The sequence below is a fragment of the Pavona decussata genome, unplaced genomic scaffold (genome assembly GCF_977016875.1).
Source record: "Pavona decussata unplaced genomic scaffold, jaPavDecu1.1 SCAFFOLD_134, whole genome shotgun sequence".
NCBI classification, from domain to species: Eukaryota; Metazoa; Cnidaria; class Anthozoa; order Scleractinia; family Agariciidae; genus Pavona; species Pavona decussata.
This window is the reverse complement of record NW_028145547.1, coordinates 5595032-5616817: the sequence shown is the minus strand read 5'-3', so window position 1 is coordinate 5616817 and position 21786 is coordinate 5595032. Positions and strand designations below refer to the sequence as shown.

Sequence of the window (21786 nt, the reverse complement as noted above, 5' to 3'; positions counted from 1 at the left end):
GAGTCTATTGCTCCTGGAAGGTTCTGCATGTCTGATTGGTCTGCGGAAGTCAGGGGCCAGGCTGAACTTCGTAACCAGAGTCCTCAGGTTCTTTGGCCGGCTGTTAACGATACTCTAGGGTATTGGAATTTTTTCACTGCAGTAATCCTGCAGTAAAAATCCTGAAAATGCAAGTGGAAGGCATGATGAAGAGGACAGCCAATCAAAAAATTATGTATTTTTTCAATTTCCCCAGACTGAGTATCTCCAGGCGACCAATCACCGGCCAAAGAACCTGAGGTCTCTGGTTATGAGATTGGGAACCAGACGAAATAACACCCTGGCCCTTCAGGTTGCAATTGAAGGTTGTGCGTGAGACTAACAACTCAACTCCGCAAAAAGAAGTTTGCGACTGAAACGGAAAAGCATTTGCTACTATCGCTGAAAGGAGGAACGGTGGAGGCCTCTTTATAATTCTCACCTCATCCTTCTTGTAATTCTCTAATAATATCAGATGAAATTTGAAAATAGCTGACTCTATCCCGAACACAAGAACTTAATAAATTTATGTAAAGGAGAAAGTGGAATTTCTTTACTCAAAAGTCAACCTGGCAGAAATGAAAGCTGCCAGGAGGAGAAACTGCGAAAAAAATCAATGTCCTTGTCGTTAAAGGAAAAAGCAATGCGGAACTTTTCAAAAAAAACGAAAAAGTTCCGTTTTTTTTCAGGTAACCTAACTGCTAGTTTCCATCTGAATAGGTTTCGCTATCTTCAAAATGGAGTTCATTAGTAGAGATAGCTATGGCAACAAGATTTAAACTTTAGTAATAGTCTTCTGGTTGATATCAAGCCATGGATTGTACTGTGGTAATGATGTTTTAAGGAAATACGTTGTTTTTGATGTATGTCAGGATTTCACTGAAGCCAGGTGAAGTGAAAAATAATTGGTTCTCGTTGATTTAGGCCACCATGTCTACACTATACCGGATATATAGCTCTTGTGCCGGCAACAAAAATATATCGGATAGGGCTTGCGTTCACACACAAAACGCCCCATTTCGGATCGATTTTTGCGCCGGAGCGATGCTGCGCCGGCTTCGGTCTTGGAAGTGAATCGTCACATATCGGATAGGTTTTTGGTGACACTTCGAAATTCTTGAGTAGTGTGAACAAAGAATCGAACCGAAACGGAAGTCAGTAACGAGGAGCGAGGATTGGATTCTAGTAGATAGATGGCGGCAGTTTTGGGCCACTTCTCTTCACACCAGGCCGGAGTATTTTTCACACGGGGCCGGAGTATTATTCACAACGGCATAGTATAGACATAGCCTTACCAGCGGCAAAAGCGCATACAACTGACTTAGCTAAAACAACGTTAAATTAAAGCTTTAGATAAGCACATTTTAATGGACCATTATCTTAGTACTTTATCCGTTTTCTTGTCTAAAGAGACGCTACAATTATCTACACAGTTGTTGCTTATCTGTACTGGTTCACGTTATTTTTCTACGGTAGCTTTATTTTGCTACAGGAACGCTGCTTTTTTACTACAGTGCTTTTTCTTGTGAGACGTTAATTTTCTGCAAGAGTGCGGTTTCGCCCCGTTCAGCAATTGCACTTTTCATTACAAGGTTCTCTGCCCTTTCCCTCGTTACGACAAGCCTGATAGCAGTTGTCATCACAGTTATCTGGCGGAAACATCTGGCGGTACTCTTTTTCAAAAGCGGGGTATTCTTTCTTTAGAGCTGAAACAAAAAGTACAGAGCTAAGTAGGTGACAAACCGTGCTTTTTTTAGCCCATGTTGGCGTTGATCAAATTTTTAAAAACGCAGTTTCTTTTTTTTCAGTGATTTGTTCCCAAATGCCCCATATTCCATCCCCCTTTCCTGTAGCTTGCGTCTGTAAGTCAAAGAAAGCAAACCTCGGCTATCTAAATCATCCGTGGTTGGGAGTGGGGCAGGGTGCTTGAAGCTTTCCTCCCCCACCCCCAGAATTTTTTAAACCTGCATTTGCATGTGACAGTTTTCTATGGTCTGCACTCTTATAGACCATAAAATGACGTCATAAAACGTTCAACCTTCAATTGGAACACGTGCCGTAGGTACATGGTTTCACCGTCAATTTTTAAACATTTAATTTTGGGCGTTATTTTATGGTCCACAAGAATATAGACCGTAGAAAACAGCCGTCGATTTATTTTTTACAATAACATGGAAAAAGTACGTCGCGTGCGTTACATATGGCGTAATTTTTAAAATCGATCAACGCTAATCCACGATTAAAAGTTAACCGACGTTTTCATCTCGCTCATTAAAAATGATTTTAAAGGCTCGCTTTTAGCTGATGTTAAAGAAAAGTCTCAGGTAAAACTGAGGGACAAAAATCTTTTGGACGAATCCTTACGGATTAGTAAATATACTCGAATCAGAGTTCACGTTAACCCGAGATTAGCTTAATCGGGCTTTGAACAACTGGGCCCAGTTATTTGAGACTTGATGTGGACCTGATTTATATAGTGTTCTCCTTCCATTCAGTACACGTTTATTTAAACCATAACACTAGAAATACGTGACTCGCAAAACCTCGCGAAGCTAGGGCCGGGTGGAAAGCCCTCTTTTAATACACGTATTGAATATCTAATGAGGAGATTAAAAGATTTCTGAACATAGCAACTATTTTGATGAGCATGGTCTTTTCGTAGTTCCACTGGCGAGTTTGCGGTTGAAATCTATTTCTGACACGACGAAATGTACAACGGGGCGTGCAGGACGGCAAATTATTTTACGGCGGCCACAAGACGTGTAATTTCTTCAATGCAATCCTTCACAAGATTTCTGGAAGAAAGGGGAAAGAAAGGGAAAAGATTCTGCAGAGATATTTCCATCCAGTGATGTAGTTGAAATTTGATCCAGCACTGGACGCAAAAACTTTCACGATGTATGCAAATTTTGCTCCAACGTTTGACGCTAGTCTGTCTTACGCCTGTTGGTGCCTAGCAACCTTCCCTTTGTCTGGCGTCATTCATACTTTGTTTTTCACCGTTGCCAGGCAACATTGCGGACACCTTCAAATATATATATATGAATATATTTTTCGCTCGAATTCGCGCGGCTTAGCTCCGCTCGGGCCTTCGGCCAGGCCCAACAAATTTATTAACCTCGCTCGGCCCTCGCTTCGCGAGGAATGAATACTCGAAACGTGGAATAAAAAGAAACGGTGGAAGAACGCTGTTCCACCTAGACTTACCTTCATAGTTACGAGGTTCTGGAAAGTATGCACGTGCTCGAAACGCACGCGATCGCGATTTCACTGACATAACCATCAGAGCCAACAAGAAAATTAGGCAAGCGATCTTCATGGTTTTTGGAAGCAAATACAACACTTGAACAATCTGCAAAGGACATTAAAATATACTAGAAATACGTGACTCGCAAAACCTCGCGTAGCTGGGGCTGGGTGGAAAGCCCTCTTTCCTCGTATTGTAGCATCAAATGAGGATATTAAAAGGGGCATAGGATTTTTTTTCGATGAGCATGGTCTTTTCGTAGTTCCACATGCAGGCTAGTTTGCGGTTGAAAATCTATTTCTGACGCGCCGTAATGTACAACGGGCGTGCAGCGCTGTCGTGTTGGCTGAATTTATTTCCCACGGAAAATTATTTTACCCCTGCCATTGCGGTTGAAAATCTATTTCTGACGAGACGAAATGTACAACGTGCGTGAAACGCTGTCGTGTTCGATGAATTTATTTCCCACGGGAAATTATTTTACGGCGGTCACAAAACGTGTAATTTCTTCAATGCAACCTTTCACAAAAAAGATTTCTGGAAGAAAGGCAAAAGATTCTGGAGAGATAGTTCTGTATCCAGTGAATATTGATGAACATTGCAGTTGAAATTGGATCCGGCACGCAAACTTAATTATTAACGCTGGACTTATATTACATGACTGAAATGATGTGCGCTTTGCACTGGGGTCACTCGGGGACACCCCACCAACGCCTGATTCGTTTTTTGTAGAATATGTGTTCGGAGGGACACTATGCACCACAGAAAATCGAAGAAAGGAAAATTTGAAGAAAACGTAGTGTATCCTTTAGCAAAAGGTGGCCTCAAACTTTGAAAATGTTGGAACACTAATCCATTTGTTTTTGTAGGGGCAAAAACGTCGTCCTAAGTTCTTAAAAAGACCAGACAGCAATTTCGGAAAGCCAATATTAGCTCGTAAATTCGAAGAAATGTGATTCCTTTCCCTAAAATTTCGGCACTTCAAATTTTGAACTCCTTATTTGTTCGGGTCGAATCAGGTCGACAGTATTGGACAACCCTGTTATTGTTATTCAAACTCTTCTGGCTTCTAAAGACCTGTTATAAAAGGCACTTGTGACAGCTATTTAGCAACGGACCACTCTTTTATGCAATCATGCCTTTTTGATTAACCAGTGGAGCATATCTTTGATGAATGATAATTTGCGACAAATTTGTATCTTTCCCGCCAATCAACAGCTTCTGTTCTCTTTTTGTAACTTTCCCTTGGTTTGCTGGTCAAGAAAAACTCTGTATATAGTGCTGTTTACATGCCCCGTATGTACAAAAAATATATATATTTCCCGCCTTTTATAACCGTCGATTCGTGGAGTGAACTGATTTGCTTCCTAGAATTCGCATGTTTATCGTCTATCAGAATTGTTAATTATATAATAATCATATTTTATATGAATGGGGGTCCCTTTCTCTTATATAATAGAGTTTCTTTGTGCCGATAAAAGAAAAGTCAATCAATAATCAATGTCTCCTTATTCTTGGTCAGCGCCCTGTGGCGATTGAAAATAACTGGAATCAAAAATGAAAAGAATACTGCCTTTGGTAACCAGGCCGCAGGAACATGGCGGTTCAATGGCGGATGAAAATTCGTGGAGTTTGAGCGAAATAAAAACGTTCTTTCCATCATCGTATGGAGATATATCTTGGAAATTATGTACTTTAGGACATGAACTACCAATCAACCGCTAATAAACGGTATTCAACAATTTGATCGTAGTAGCACTTAAATTATTTTGGCTGTCATCTGGCTGTCTTCACGCCTTATTGATTAGTATGTTGACATGTGGAGCAAATCGTAAATGTAAACTATGACCAACAACTTTCGCGCCAACTGTAATTATGACAGTCAGGTTGTTTAATTTTCCGCCAAGAAATAATTCGACCTACTGAATATAATGGAATCTACTGAGCGGCCGGAGAAATTGTATTTCCAAACATGATTTGTAATTTCACTCTAAATAGCTATGCAGCTCTGTACATTTCTGCTAGATGTTACAAGCTCACCCAATTTGCAGCCATTTTTGAGCTCTTAAATTTGTTCAAGGACTTTCGTGAGGCGAACTCAAGGAGCTGAGCCAGAGCTGAACATCGCCTAGCATTTGTGTTTAATATAATTTTAGCAATATTTTAAGTTTGCGACAAAGACGTAACCAGTTTAAAAGGGTTACAAACTGGCGATATTTTGGATCTAAAATTACCAATTTGAGCAACAATGCCGGACTAATTACATTTGTCTTCTATCAACTTTTACACTCTAGGATCCCACACTAGAGCGTGTTATAGTGGTTGTTATCAAAATGAGTGTTGTTTTCGTAACTTTTTTACCGTTTTGCAATAACAACTGTACAAGGTGTTATCATCAAATATTGGTCGGTGTTGACCAAAGTAGTCTTTAATACAATAGCTGTTGTAACCTCACTATTTAGCTCACTTGAATCGCCAAGCGGAGTTTAAAAGTCCAGACTTACCAAATAACTTGAGAAAGTGTTAAAAAACGAGCGAGATGGTTGCATGTTGAAAAATTGCGCGCGGGAGAGGAAGGGCAGCTTCAATTCAATCATATAGAATTTCAGGGTACGGAAAGAATCTTCCACTAACTTTTATCCGATAACACTAAACAACGGCGAGAAAAGGCCACAAATTAAAATTTTGCTGTTTACGTGCGCGGCTGAACAGTAATATAATGTTGAACCTTGCCGCCACCTTTTATAGAAATTACAGTAAGCGTACACACTGGGTACAGGTTCAATTTCAGGAGATACATGTCGACACTTTGTAAACTGATTTGCTTGTTTATGGCGTGTTGCGACAAGGACTAATTTTTATTACCGGGTATGTTTCTCTTGGACATAACTCTTTCTGAACACTAATTAATTTTGAATCAACAATTGACAAATTATGCAGCAACGACCTTTGTTTTCAACAAAACTTGTGGCTTCATGCTTTATTCATAATCCAGTCGAGCTAATCAGTAATGTAAACTGCTTGGGATATTTTGTTCGTTTGGAATGTTTTCCCGCCAGATATAATTTATATGGAAGTTACTGTCAGTTTTGCGCCAACAAATAATCCATATCTGTAGAGAGGTCATTAGGAAAGTTATTCAGTGAGGGCCAATTTAAAATGATTATCCCTCTTCGCAACAGAAAATAACGTTTCTTTAAAATAACTGCTAGCAGGGGCTGACACTGTTTTTGCACAAGCTAAAATTTAAACATCTTGTATAAAATCTCACTAAGTTTGGTTCTTCAGTTTCTAATAAAACTCCTGGGGGTGACTTGGGAAGTTACCAACTAACGCAGTGATTTCTCTGGCACACAGATTCAAACAGCATAACAGTGAAACAAGTCTAAGTACACTCCTTCTTTATCAGCAAGTCTAATTTTGAGGCTGAGGCTGAACGTTCTTACTTTTTGGCAATTTGAGCTTTAAATAGTTCTTAAGGTGTTTTTAACTGTTCAATAAATTGAATTGGAATTTTTCTTCATGAAGTTTTTAGTAGAACGTTTATATTTTTGCACTGTAATAGTCCTGTAAGAAAGCAAAAGATACAGCCTAAGTTCGACACGACATGATGTTCAACTACGAACCAGGCCTTCAATAAGAAATCCATTGTTGATGTCAAAATGTGCCCCTTTATCATTTTGGTTAATTGGACTGTATAGCCGGACTAAAGTTTTACATGTATTATTTTATCCGTTCTTATACCGTTCATTTTAAAAGCATTTGGTCAAAAATAAAAACGTTCTTAGTATGTTCTTAAATTTAATTTAATCTCAGCCCCAACGTTCTTTAATAAAAAAGGTTCTTATAAAAAAAGAGAGTGTAATGTTTTAGTGTATATGCCGTGAGGTTACTTATGACTTGTACCGGCCATACTTTTAAAGCGCAGAATGTTTCTCAGTCATTGGAGAAGCTTTAATTCCAACCAAAACTTAGATATCTTGCTTCAAGGTTGAATTGGGACAATGCAGGTCAGGTTTTTCTTCGCTAAGCGCAAAAACATCCGTTTTTAGCGTTTTTTGTAAAAGCAAACATCAAAACATCAGCGCTGTAGACTGATTAAGTTTAATCGCGGGTTTCGTCACAATTGCATGCGACCAACAAACCTCGGGGTGTGCGAGCTATCCCAGCAATAGTGAGCTTACGCAACAGGACGGCTGAGGGAAGAGGACGGTGAAATACCGTTGTGTGACCAACATGACATCTTAGTACCTTCACATTTTTAGGCGATTTTCGACTAAAACTGGTGTTCTCTCATCTGTGACAACCTGAAAACCACGAGCGGTAGGAATGTCACAATCTAGAGTCATGAATACTTGGCCGTCACGTTGGTCACACAAGCACAATTTGCCGTCCCACCACATCAGCCGTCCTGTTGCGTAAACTCGCTAATAACATGTGAAGCAACGCTTTGTACTCTACACGCGCGATAACCTGGAGAACACACGCGATAACTTAGGAAGTTGAACACTTTTGATTAGGGATGTAAACACACATAAAATCAAGCCTTAGCCGACAGATACTTGATAGGTATTTGAATCATAAAAGCCCTTACCTTTCCCTTGGTTTAATCGTTCCTTCTTTTGCTGACTTGTGCCGATTGAGCCGCTTAGTGGTTCAGCTCCTGACCAACTCTCAGTTGCTCTCCGTATACAAGTGTTATGTGTCGTGGCCTCGTTTTATCTCTATACAGTTTGCATATGTATTAGTTTTTGCACCATTAAAATTATCTTTTTATGTAATATATCAAGCACCAGAAGGTGTGTTTCAACAGATATCCAAACACTGAAAAGTAGGTTGAAAAAACGAGGCGCAGCCGAGTTTTTTAAACGACTTCGAGATGTTTGGATATCTAATGAAACGCACTTTCGAGTGTTTGATATGACTTCTCAAATGATCAATAATTCAATTCGTGGAGTCAAGGCTAAAGTTGGCAAAATGTTATGGTAATTAGGAACACATCCAAACCAAGGTCACGGTAGTGATTTTCTTTGTTTTCTCTTGATGAATTTTTAATGAGTTTGAGAAGACTTAAGTTAAAAATTTAATTGACTTATCGTTTAGCACTGGTCTAACAAGCTTGACCAAAGCGAAAATGTCTTTTTGTGTTTTCCAAGCTCGTTTTCGGCCTTTCTATAGTTTGATCTGTTTAGGAATTCTTGAGCTGAATTTCCAAGTCGCAGATAATTTTGGGAGCAGAACCCTCTCTGAATAAATAGAAACATCTGGCATGTTAAGACAAAAAATGTTTTTATTCACAAAATGGTCTGATTTTAGTCTACTTCTACGTACAAGCAACGATTATATATTAATTTTACAACTACTTATCGTAGGAATCATTACCAAATAAAAATTGTGTAAAATGTATTATGCGTAAATGAAAACGTTTTTCTGGTTAAAAATTGTTTTCGGCATATAAAATCGTGAACTCCTGTTAGAAAATATACCTACAAATACAACTGTTAGAATCTCTAAAGATTAGCATTTGCAAAATTCCGCTCAGCCGAGACGATAGTATCAGTCATCTGCCACACTGATGAATATTTAGGTTTAACTTTAAAGGTAAAACTTACAATTAGTTGGATAATTTCATTTTTCTTCATTTTACTGTGTTTTTTTTAAGTTGATCTTCCTCACTTCCCTTGAAGGCTAGAGTTAGAACCAAGACGCGGGTTCTTAGAGGAAATAATTTATATATCGAAAACAAATTTCTAACCGCTGAGCAACTTCTTGATTCAGTATCTTCTAAGTATCCACTTGGTTAGTATACAAGTCCATTTCAAAATATTCTAACACGTAAAAACGTTTATCTGTGATTAGGGATATGATATTGACAAATTAAAAGGCTAACACAAAGTTATCTACCGCCACCCAAGCAGACAATGCGACTACGGTGTCGAACATTAAGTAATGATGGAAAAGTATTGCTTTTCTGAACATGTTTTATTTTTTCCGCTTTATCCCACTGTAATTATGCGCGGGAAAATATCATGTCTGAATTATTTGTCCAATCAAGTAAACGTTTTTTGGGGTGTTTCCCGGTTGACAAGAAAATAAAGAACAGGTTAGGAAACCCATTCAATATGGCTAAGCCGGGAAAACAGCACATAAACCAAATTTTCACTAAGAATGCCGCACAACTCACCAAGACTGGAAAGAGAAGAAATGGCAAATTGTACGGACTTTACTAACGTTCCCTTCCGAACGGGAAAAGAAGAGTACCTCTGGAGGTGCTCCAAAAGTTCCGGATAGAATCTTTAGTGATCCTTTTGATTTCCAAGCAAAATTTCCAAATGGTACGTAAAGACCAAATTTGTGTTTCTCATTGTCTCAATAACGAGTAAAACTGGTATATTTACGAAGTACAGTCCTATGTTGAACAGGATACTGCACTGCTAATTATATGCACTAACTGGTAAGATCAGTGTACAATCGAGGGAACTTTGTGAACGCCAAAATAAAATTTCAATTTTACAATGCATGTTTTAGAGAATATTTGAGAAACCAGAAAGTTATAATGTCCATTTGGATGTTTTTGGCCGTTCAATTTTAAGTGTATAATTTGTTATGTCTTAGTCCTTTATAAACACATTTCTTAAAAACCGGGTCAGTGGATGATGCAACTCAGAGTTTTGGCTGGCTTAGTTGCCATGGGATATTTAATAATTATTCCAAGAGCTAGCGCTGGATATGAGATCGGTAGATAGCCAACAAGACGCCAGATAGCCCAGAGTTGGCTATAGTCAATGAGCAATATCCATCAAGCGTGAGTGGAATAATTTTTATGCTAAAATACCGAGAAACATTTCTATATCTTGCAGATTTCAGCTTGTTAGAAAGGGCAGAAGACGATTTAATGGCCGCTATTTTCTCGTGCATGGTCTAATAGCTGATATTCCTGTCATGGCCACTAACCAGTATAAACCAATCAGAACTCTGGGATTGTAATATTCAATGATACACGTGAAATGGCGTCCATTGAATCTTCTTCTGGTCGACGTTCTTGGAAAATGAAATCAGTAAGATTTAGCAATATTTCTTAGATGATAGATAGCCAACTCGGCGCCAAGCGTCTCGTTTGCTATCGGCTATCATCTCATATCCAGCACGTACTTGTGGAATAATTGATAATATATGCGTAGTTGGCTATATAGCTACAGTATGCACTTTCATGTCTACATTGTCTGTTCTTGGTTTTTGTTATGGCGCTGAGTGTAAACTTTTTTCACAGCAACCCCACAAAAGCCGTTCTGCTTTTAGCACTGATGTGAACGTTTCTGTCCGGCGTGCTATATACTTCTTCCCAGATTTTTCAGCGCGAATGGAGACATTTTTTAATGGCAATTTTTTTTTTGGCTTTTAGGCGTGACAAAAAACACTCAGATGAAATTTTCAGGATTACTACATTTGCGAGGCTGAATGCTCAAAAAAAGGGGATCGAAATGGCCGCCATAGTAGATGTACTTAAATTTGGAATGATGTATTATTCGGTGAGTGACACAGACAAACTCGGAAAAAGGAAATCTGAGTGCTCCTATCAGGAGTCGAACCTAAGACCTTCCGATTACTAGTTCGGATGCTCGACCAATGAACTACAGGAGACTCATGGGAGCTTCCAAATTTGCCACATAGAATATGATTTGGGTTAATTGGCACTTTTCTCGCTTTTTGTTAGCGTTTAATATATTTTTCTTTCAACGAAAAGAGTTTAAAACGCACAGTTTTACTCAAAATGGCTTGACCGCATACTACCTATGAGTCATTTCTCGTAATCTAACAACCGATTCTCACTGAAAAACGTAGCCAAAATGTGTGTAAAGGGTAAATAAACAATTCCAGAAAATTGTAAAACAGGCACTGAAAAAATCCTCTTCATAGAATTATGAGGAAGTCGTCAAGGGGGTACCCCTTTATATGGCCCGAGGACCGAGCTGTGTTGTTGAATCTTTTCAAAAGAAATTTAGAGCAGAGAAACAGATACTTTTTCATTTTAACTGTGAAGGCGATGAAAACGCTTCAGTTGATACTCAAGCTCTACTGTCATCTTCAAATTAGTGTACCCGGCAGAGTAGAACGTACGATTTTCGTAAGAAAGTAACGGTAATAACAGTTTGTCATGAGAGTTGGCTAAGAAAAAATCAGTTCACAATGAGAGCCAGGCTCGATCATCACGGACCTTCCTCACTCCGGTCAGCTCTTGTTACTGAGCCACATTGGAGCTGTGTGATTATTTGATTGCCTCGTTGCAAACCCAGCCAGCTGATTTTGTAAAAGCCATGGACCTTAAACGGTCATTCAGTTCTAGGAACCTAACCTCTTAGCAATGTATTATCTTATACGGAGGAATATATAACACTTGCTCGACCACTTTCGTCCGCTTCACAACTATCCATGTGACCGCCATCGCAGTCTACTCGAAGAGTCGATCGGCGGTTTTTATACCAGAGATGCGTAATCCGCTGGGACGAACTTCACGGAAACGTTTAAGTGTACCTGGTTTTCGGCTCATAGTTCAACTAGTGTAAAGACGTGCATAAGACGGTTAATATGTGTAGACGAATCATTGGCTTTAATCTAGTATGACTTGAACATCTTGAACGCCGCATCATCCGTGCTGTACCCTTCTTTACTGAGAGCAGAAGATCTACGAGACGCATAACCACACGCACTACAACATTTCGCTCTAGTTCGACCCAAATGGATTAGGCGTCTCTAGTATAAAAAGCTGCCTTTTTGTTTGATAATATTACAGAAAATTTTAATAGCACCCAAGATGAAATTGGTTTCTAACTTAACCTTGCGTAGCTTTCAATTTTTGGCGGTGCAATACTGTACAACCAGTAATAATCAAAGATTAGAGAGTGCGTTCGATGTCACCAGGCTCTCTCTCCTTTGCCAAGGTGATAATGATGTCATCCACCCCTACAAAATCTGTAGGGGGTGACAGATACGCAGCGTCCCAAGATCCATTCATTCAATCAACGTTGTCCCATGGAATCTCGACTCCAATGTGAATTAGGTCCGTTCTTTCTACGTCGAACGCAATAAATCAAGAAACATTTTATGCTAATAGTCTTTCATGTTTCGTTTATGGCTCGGTAAAAACAACCAATGGGAAACGAAATCTCCTATTTGTGACATATGCCAACTGACAAGGACTAGCCCCCCGGGGGGGGGGGGGTACTCCCAAAAAAATTGGATAGGGGTGTGTGGCCCGCATCCAAAAACCCTTACCCTATTTATGACCAAAATCTGTGATTTTCCCTTCCCCATTTATGACCTGACCAAAAATTTGATACCCTATTTATGACCTGATAGTGTCTGGTCAACTTCAGTCCAAAAACCCCTGGAGCCCAGCGCGCGACAAGCCGTTGTGGTATGTACACAGTTGCTGTAAACATCATGATGAAGAAGTAGCTTCTTCAAAAAAAAAAAAACGAATTCAAGACTAGAGTGAAAAAATCGATAACCTATTTATACCAAAGTGGCCGAAAAACCATACCCTTTGGCGCTGCAGATACCTATATAGCCCATATAAGGGAGTACCCCCCCGGGGAATAGCCATAGTTTGCGGAATCGACATCTGTGACTAGGTAGTTTCTACCATTTTGAAGCTCTTCAGTTTAGGATCACTTTGTCGTCCGGTAGTGACGTTTGTTTTTTCGGTCATATCCACGGACTGACTGTGTAGATGGGACAAATCTCCATCAAGGCAAGCAGACCATCGAATAACCTCCTTGAAGCCGTTTCTGTAATCCCGACTGAATACTATGTAGATAAATGGGTTTATAGCGCAGTTCATGCAGGCAAGAAACAGCGTCAGGAATGAAAGTGTTGGAGTTCGGCAGAACGAGTTGCCGAACAACACGACCACCGTGACGACTTTCATGGGAAGCCAGAACAACGCGAAGGTAAGGACTGCTATGATGAGCATCTTAAGAACGTTCTTTTTGGCTTTGAGCTCGACTTGTTGATTGGCTGTAGTTACCTGCCCTGGAATCTTTCTCATCCATATTTTGTATATGATGGCGCTGTAAAGAAGGATGATTTCCAACAGGGGTAATGCGTAAAACACGATTAGGTCGGCAGTGGAGAGAATTGTGTTTATGTAAAGTGGAATTGTTGGCGCCCATATCTCAACACAATATACCGCACCTCCAAATTCAAAGAGGTGGTACACATAAAGGAATATAGAACTTGGCAATGCTGGAACTACCCATGATGCAGCAATTAGCCAAATTGCTTTACGAGAATTGATGGTTCTTCTTAGGGGAAAAAATATGGCGATGAATCGATCGGCTGCGATGATTGCAAGTGTCAAAATAGCGGCATTGACCGTACAGGTTGCCAGGAATCCTTGAAGTTTACACAGGATCGTACCAGCTAAACCTGTAAAACAAGCAATTAGGGATACGTTGTTCACCAAGAAATCAAGGCGAAGGAGGAGGAATGGAATGATGATGATGATTATGATAATTATGATTATGACAACAAGAACAAGAAGGCCATTATTCCATTAAATCTCTTTGAGTGTAAGATGGAACGCTCCATAAAGAGTTTCTTTCTTATCATTTTTTACGAATATCGTAATATTAGTTTTGAAATTAAACATGCATGTAAATGTCATCTTTATTTTTAATTATTGAAATTGTAATGCTCAGGCCCATAGATAAACCCTGCAACCATTTTAAATTATTTTTAATATCCTTTGTAGTAATATCGCAATTTGCTTCTTAGCGCGATGATTTTACGAATATAAACGCTTCTTCTCCTAATCCTGAATATAATTGTAACGACGATGCCTCAAGAGGCAATGTCGCAAGGAGTTTGCTACGTTTCGGTCAAAATTGCACTAACAGTTTTATGTCAAGGAGCCATTGCTTACGTGTGAAAGTTTTCTTGGTCAAGAACACAAAGAAGAAGATATTAAGTGATTTCTTGGATGAAGAACAAACCGCATAATCAATATTTAGTGATTTATCCAATCGGGAAAGAATTGCAAAAAAGTTGGCCAATTTTCTCAAGTCGAAATTCATTTTCATCCTGGTCATCCGCAGCCAATTCAAAGATATCAGCGCTATAGATTTTGTGCACTAAAAGAGTAACTGTGAGCAGAGCAGGACCATTATCAGGTTTCCATTGATACAAACATGTTTTCTTGGTGTGTGGCATTATTTGGTGGCATTGCCCCTTTAAACAATGTACAAAAGGAATAGCACCGGTACCATGCGGAGGTCACTCACATACGCATTTAAACGTTTTGAATCGGTCTAAATTTGGATCATTTTAATTTTCTATCTTGAAATCAGCCTGTGTCTCCTTCTCAACGGACTTCACTTGAATTCAAGATCAGACCAGGGCATTCGGTGAATAGACTGAGGTAAGTGGCAATATGATAAATGAAAAGTGAAATAGCAAGCAGAACATCGGCTTCCACTTACCACTGACCACAAACCCGAGATGAGGTGCTATTTTTCCCAGAATGTCTGGTGACGTATTCAGGAACATGATCATCAGGTTTGCAAAGCAAAGATTGACGATGAAGTAGTTGGTAGGACTGTGAAGCCGTCGGTTTTTCTTTATGATACAAATGACCACTGCATTACCAAAAATCGATACAACGACAATAATCAGGAACGAGGACACCTGAATCCATTTTTCGGTTTCGGTGAAGAGATGGACAGGACAGTTACCACCCGATCTAGCGGATGAAGCCACTGTAGCATTCGCACTCGTTGTGTTGTTTTCCATCCTCTCCAACCGGCGGAAGTTAACTGTCCATCATTTGGCAATGCAAGCTTTTGCCGAAGTCTTCGGTTGTCAATCAATCGTTCATTAAATACTGTTCTCTGCAACAGATAAGAGCGAACTCCACAACGTTAATTAGTGCACTGGAGGAAGAGCTGAAGTACGCTAGAAGCAAAATCTATTTTCGCTGTCAGTGAATGACACCTCTGTAAGAGCCCTGTGAGGTGCTGCATACATGAAATCCATATTGCATAATGAGCAAAATGGTTACAACTAACTAGAACGTTTTCGTTCAGCAGTGACTAAAACCTTTAAAATAGGACGTTTCGGTTAAAAAATACTAACTTTCTTCAACAAATACTGAACTGAATACATGTCAAACGGCGTTCAGATGTAATTAAACGGTGAAATCCCCAGTAAGGTGCCCGCGTTTTTAAAGACAACTCATTTACATCTAGGCGCCATTTCACATTTAGTTATTGCCGAGGAAGGTGATATATGTAATAGGATGTAGCTTTTACTCAGTAACAATAACGACATTTTTAATTCTTTTCATAAACATGATACTTTTCAACATATTGGTTTTTACCTTTTTAGATTGTGTAAAGCATGAATGTGTCTTTTAGAATATTTCAAAGCAACGAAGAGTTAAGAAGAGAACAAGAAATCAATACTTTAAAAGATTACATTAACAAACTTGTAATCCAAGGATACAGTTGGGATTCAACGGACGCTTTTCATTCGACCTATTTATTTTTTTACCGATTTTTGTTTTCCATGCTACCATGCTCCTGCAATTCCTTGATTCGCTCTGTCGAAGGACTAACGCTCGAAACGTCAGCACTCGACGAATGTCTTTACGGTGGCCAAATTACTTATCAACTCATTTGATAAAACCAAACATTAAAACCTAGCCCCCCTATCCATTTGAGTATGCTATCACTGGTTTTTCAAAATAGAAAACAAGAGGTCTATTCGGTTAATCAAAGCGGATGGCCATTTTTACTCACACGAATCTTCCTTCGCCAATTTGCTTTCCGGCGGTTACGTGTTTTTGCTTTCAGTTCTGCTTGGTAAGCCTGATTTTCGGATTTACATTCTCCGAGCCAGTGTAATCTCTGTAGTTCTTGGTTTAGGTCTGCGAAACTCATTAGGAAACGGACCATTTAGACGAAGACCACAAGAACATATTCAAGCTGTCATAATTTTTGTTACAACATCCGGGACTTTCGCAGAGCTTTAATCTAATTTGCTGTGTTTGCAAACTAGTCATGGAAGGCACAAAATAACTGCCAAAACAGTTTTATCAACCTAAAAAAACTGTTTGTGTAAAATCTAAAAAGCGCTCATAACGCAAACTGATTTCTATGCCTCAGAAGAAATTATAGTTAGTAATTAATTTGAGTTTACTGAACGATTACAATTTACCTTCCTGTAAATCTTGCACAATTTGTATAATTGTATCCATGAACAATTAAAACTCGCCAGTTTCAAAACTTCTTGACCAAATCGGAACAGTATCCTACAAAATTTCCAAGCGATCAGAGTGTAGACAATTATCCTTTCTGGCGACAACTCAGAGTGAAGTTTTAGAGCTCGAGTTCGTAAATATTGTGAAACTGAATGAGCCGAGTTTCATTGCGGGAAAAGGGCAAACTTTCGGAAGCAGCTGATTAAATAATATCACGTCCTATTGTATATGTGATATAGTGAGTGTAGCAAAAAATACAAACAGGATAAAGAAAGATCGCATTGCAATTAGTAAGTTTACTAGCTTTTGTGTTACTAAAAATAACCATTTCGTCCTTTCATGCAACCTCTTGCATGAATGTAATATGCCAAATTGTTAAGGCAAGTTTGAGATTCGTGTCAAAGTGCCTTTTTAGATTTGACGCTCGGTAAAAAATTTGATAGCTTACCGGGTACAAAAAGTAAAAACAAAAAACTTTCCTCTTTCAAAGCTTAATTAGACTGACTGAAATACAATATCGAAGAGAGTGCGTTAATGAGGTTTAAACATGTTGAATTTGAAGGGATCGACACTATAGAGCGTTTTTATTCACGTGACTACCAACAAAAGAAAGTATTTGCATAAAAATAGAGTTCATTTCCCAGAGGTTTAGTTTGGAACTCCAACATGGCCGCCATTTCTTTGTTTTGGGACACCAACATGGCCGCCGTGACGTCATTTGAAAACACTCTATACTGAACGGGTTTGTAAAAACGTCCCTGAAAACAAAGACTGTTTGGATGATAAAACATTGTTGTGTTTTCAGGGCCACCCAACAGTTCATTTCAGTGGATATTTGTTCGGAAGGCCTCAATCGCCTAAGACGTTTTGATTTATCTGCAAAGAAAATCTAAAGTTTTCATCGGCAAAATGACGGCTAAAAATTTTCGTAACACTGGAAAACTAATAAGCCATTTCCGAGTTGCTCTGAACCTCATTATGAAAGTGAGGCTGAGTCTAAAACTTTTCATATGAAAATTACTTTTGTTTGCATATGAATGAAAACTTATTTTCATAATAAAACTTTGCACTTAGCCTCGCTTTTACAATGAGGCTCAAAGCAACTCGGAAATGGCCTATTCCTTTTGTTATCGGAGGGGCAAATATGTTGTCGAAAATGCAAAGTAAAGATCAGATAGCATTTTCATAAAACCAGTAACAGCTCCTAAATTCTGAATATAAGATTCCGTTTACTAAAACTTTCTGCAACGTAAATTTTTAGCTAAAGCATCCGAACAGATCAAATTGTATTAGCTTACACAAGTATGTCTTTAAAAAGACTATGAAACGGGATCTGGGAAAACAGGAGACATCCCCATTTCAAGTGTTTTGCAAATCGACACGGTTGAGTGAAAATTGATAAAGAAAGAACAAACATTTAAGAATTTAGAGATATTACAAGTCTCGTAAATTTTATATTTCGATGGAAAACTATAAAATTCAAAAAGTTTTTCAAAGATAGTCATTGTCTATGCGTAATGTTTATCGTGATACTTCTACTCCTTTTGTGAACTTCAAATCAAATCATCCGATGGATAAATTTTAGGAACCTTCCTTTTTAACGTTTTTGTATTTTTAGAAATTCCCTTAACCGCAAAAGAAAACATTAAAAAAATATTATAAACCAAAATTTTTCCATTGATTTTGCCTAAAGAGCTTACTTGTCTATTTCCATCAACGTTTTTCTTCCGCGACTTGAAGAAGATGTTTGAAAGAAAAAAAGACTTTGAGATGAACTCGCAATCGATTACAGTCACTCAGGCCGTTTTTTAATATTGATGCTAAAGGATATTGATACTGGCAATTAGTAACAGACTGCATGGAGAGTCTAAAAATCAAACCGTAAAAAAAAGCTGATGAACTTTTTAAACTGCGTTGTTGCATTATATGAGATTTAATTAACTTTCTCAAAAGAAAATATTTTTGTGTATCAAAATTTGGGGAAAGTAAAATGAGAACTGAAGACTTACTTAGGCTAACATGAATGGATTGAGTTTTATGCTGTAAACACTCCAAACTTCTGGAATAAACATTACGTATACAAATCCTGAATCCATACTACATAAAGCCTGAATCTCTGCCACGTAACAACTGGCATTGAGTTTGGCCAAGCAAGTAGTTTTTCCTCAGTTCAACCTCCATCCCGGCCCCTCATCATCATTTCTACATTTGTGTGATTCACATGTTTTTGATTATCATGCTTCTACAGATCAATTTTCTCAGCAGTTGATGAGCCGCTGAAGTAAACGTCAAATATTTTCCTTCCCCGCCGTTCGGATCCAATTTGTAAGTTATGGATGGTGTTAGAGGGTCGTTCATTATTTTTATACTGTCAAGAATAAGCTGGACATCAAAATACAAATCAAAGGCTACAAACCAGGTTTTTAATTTATGTATAATGGCTAGTCGTCACCTAGCTAGTTGTCACACAAAAGAGCCTCTCTATTTGTGTCTTTTACAAAATTAATGATTTTTTCCATTGGTTTACAACAGAAACAATCCTCAACAGTAAGATGAGATCTTGGATAAAGAACGCTAAATCTCGGCTATGCACTGAAGGTTAGTCACATTTTTATTAAAGGGCGCGTGAAAATTGCTGCAGTTTCGAGTAACAACTGATTTTTTGTTCATGATCGAATTCAAAGAAAACAGTGATGAAAATTTACTGACGTTTCGGCTATGATTTGTATAGCGAGGAAACTCTGATAGATCAAAAATGAGAGTTATACCTGGAAAAATCGCTATTTTGAAAGGCATGGACAAGATTTTTCTATAAATTATTGAACTATTGACGAAACGATCAAGAAAATAACGCGTACGAATTTCGTTTGTAGCAAACATGTTAGTCGAAACTGAATCTCAAGCTTTACTTTAACAACGATCGCCGACTGAAATTCCAAAGTAGCGCAAACTTAAAAAATCTAGGTTGCCCTGAAAGAACTTTGGTATACAATTTTTACCCTGTAATATAAGCAACACAATTTTCAGAAGCATGCAAGTGCATGGTCACACCTTAAACATCTTTTAGCCCATCTCGGGGAAGGCAACTCAACAAAAACATTGTTTTTGTCTCACCCCTACCGTAAATTACCGTACTGTAGCTGTCATGTGATTTCAAATGTATGTCAGACGCTAACTATAACATATATAATGTGTTTATTCAATCTTTGTCACCTTTTTAAATATCTAACGAATAGAGAGCTAAAAGCGAAATATCAGAAAATAAAATTGAATATCATACAAGAAGGAAAACATTTCCGCTGTTATAAAAAATTCATCAGCAAATACTTGCCGGATAAAAATAGCTCCCTCGTTAACTCTATTGAGGTGTGTCCGGGTGGAATAATATTTCAATTTCGTTTATCGAAAAACTGTTATTCAAAATATGGACTCAATTTAACTTCTATATGTTAACAACAGAGTCGGCATACTGTTTTTATTGCTGTACAAACACCTTCGGGGCCAGCTTTCTTTCCAAGCTTTTCTTCCTTGAAAAACGCCTATGCACTGTTTACACGGAAATACAGGAACGTCCGTTTAATTTTTTTAAATTAATTGTCTGTGAGAATTTTTGTACACGGTAAATGAAACAAAATGTTTGAATTCATCTTGAAAATTATGCAAAAAAATCAAAACTTCTTCAAACACTATATTTGACACAACAAAAAGCAAAGCACACGATTTACCTAGTAATTATTTCCTCCTTTTGGTCGTAAACTCAGGTATAATATACCAACACATTACAATTTACTGTTAACAAACATTTTTAACCACAGTAACTTATGAACATGTTATTTTAATAGTAGGTTTTACATTTTGCTATTAATTTTCAGTGATTTTGCCAAAGAGCGATTCAAAACTGAAACGTTTGCTTAATAAAGTTTACTCTTGTGACATAAGTGTCCTCTTCGCCTCATGCCGTGTTGCAAGCCAAAACTGTAGTCTAGGCAAAAAGTGATAAATAAGGTGGTTATTTCCGAGAGGATTTGCTAAATGTCTCATCAGAATGATATTTAAGACGTTCGTGATTACTTCGATAAGAGGAAAAAGGATCTAAAATACAAAGCCCAAGCGTTCAAGGCAATCAATTTCTTGGAAATGGAAGATCATTTTGGTTCCTCCAAAATCATAATTCTATGGTACATTTGTCAGTAAAATTAACTAAGGAACATTAAGATAAATTAAATTAAAATTTCTCACCTTAAAAAACAACCCAATGCTTCTGTTTATACCTCGCCTCTTGATTTACTGAACTTTTCTGTGTTTAAACTCCAAATGCGATCGTCAATCTTAAAAAGGATATGACTCTGAAGACCCCCACGGAGGTTATTTCAAATGATGGATGATCCGCCAAGATATATCATAGACATGCCTCAAGACTGAGTTGTTTTGTTTAAGTTAGACGGTGATTGTTTCTACATTTCCCGCTGTTATTTTTCATTTTCGCGAGGACGCCCTCCCGTTTGTTGTACAATAGTTGTTTGTATAGACAAAGTGGATGAATAACTTGTCACTTTTGGGACAAAGGCCGCAGATGCGTGTTTCTCACATACAAAATCAAAAAGCAATTAGCGTTTTTGCTGCGAACATAATTCATTGTTTTTGCTATAAAAAGCATCCGTGGCAATGAAAATATCACCCATTCTGCGGACGTAATAGGTATATGTATTCCTCTGTTAATTTAATTGCTTTAAAGTGCGATTGCCACACAATTTCTCCTTATTGAAAATAAACAAAGAGATAAAAAAAAAACGTCAAGTGAATAAAAGATTATTTGTCTTGGCGTATTGCCAAATGCTCAAGTGCTCAACTCTCATAACAAACAAGGGAAATCAGAAGGGAGACTTTAAGCTTAGGTCTGGCATACTTCTAATTTACTGGTTTTTACATCTCTTGGGTTTTATGGTCTTGATCTCACACGGTGCGTATAAATTACAAACCAATTTGTGATGGGAAATTCACAGAACTTTTCTGTGTTGTATAAATAGATGAAGGTAACCGTTCATTCAAAAATTCATGCCGAGTGTTGATACGTTCACAGATCTTCGATTTAAGAACTCCACTGTCTGTCAGTTAGATGTATGCTTGAACGTGAGTGAAATTGGGCCATTATTATGTTACTCAGTTTCAGCCAAATGTAACTGTAATTTTGTTAGAGTGGTAAGCTACACAGAAATGATTAATTGTCACAAAATTTTTCATGGGCCATTAATGAGACATGACA

At 38.1% G+C, this 21786-nt stretch overlaps 1 protein-coding gene and 1 long non-coding RNA gene across 3 annotated transcripts; both read right to left on the bottom strand.

The window, feature by feature from the left end:
* Positions 1–1359: 1359 nt before the first annotated feature.
* On the bottom strand, positions 1360–8160 carry LOC146467932 (uncharacterized). The gene is made up of 3 exons (XR_014867677.1): positions 7860–8160; positions 3226–3370; positions 1360–1724 (listed from the first exon to the last, which is right to left on the bottom strand). It is a non-coding gene; the product is annotated as an uncharacterized LOC146467932 (long non-coding RNA).
* Positions 8161–12795: 4635 nt separating this feature from the next.
* On the bottom strand, positions 12796–20856 carry LOC146467931 (tachykinin-like peptides receptor 99D). 2 transcript variants are annotated; one of them, XM_085125547.1, is made up of 3 exons: positions 20763–20856; positions 14746–15153; positions 12796–13693 (listed from the first exon to the last, which is right to left on the bottom strand). In XM_085125547.1, the coding sequence occupies exons 2-3, from the start codon at positions 15053–15055 to the stop codon at positions 12894–12896; spliced, it is 1110 nt and encodes a 369-aa protein (XP_084981673.1). In that variant the 5' UTR covers positions 15056–15153; positions 20763–20856; the 3' UTR covers positions 12796–12893. The 2 variants fall into 2 exon arrangements, with proteins under 2 accessions (XP_084981673.1, XP_084981674.1); XM_085125548.1 differs by lacking the exon at positions 20763–20856 and adding an exon at positions 16063–16160.
* Between the last annotated feature and the right edge of the window lie 930 nt (positions 20857–21786).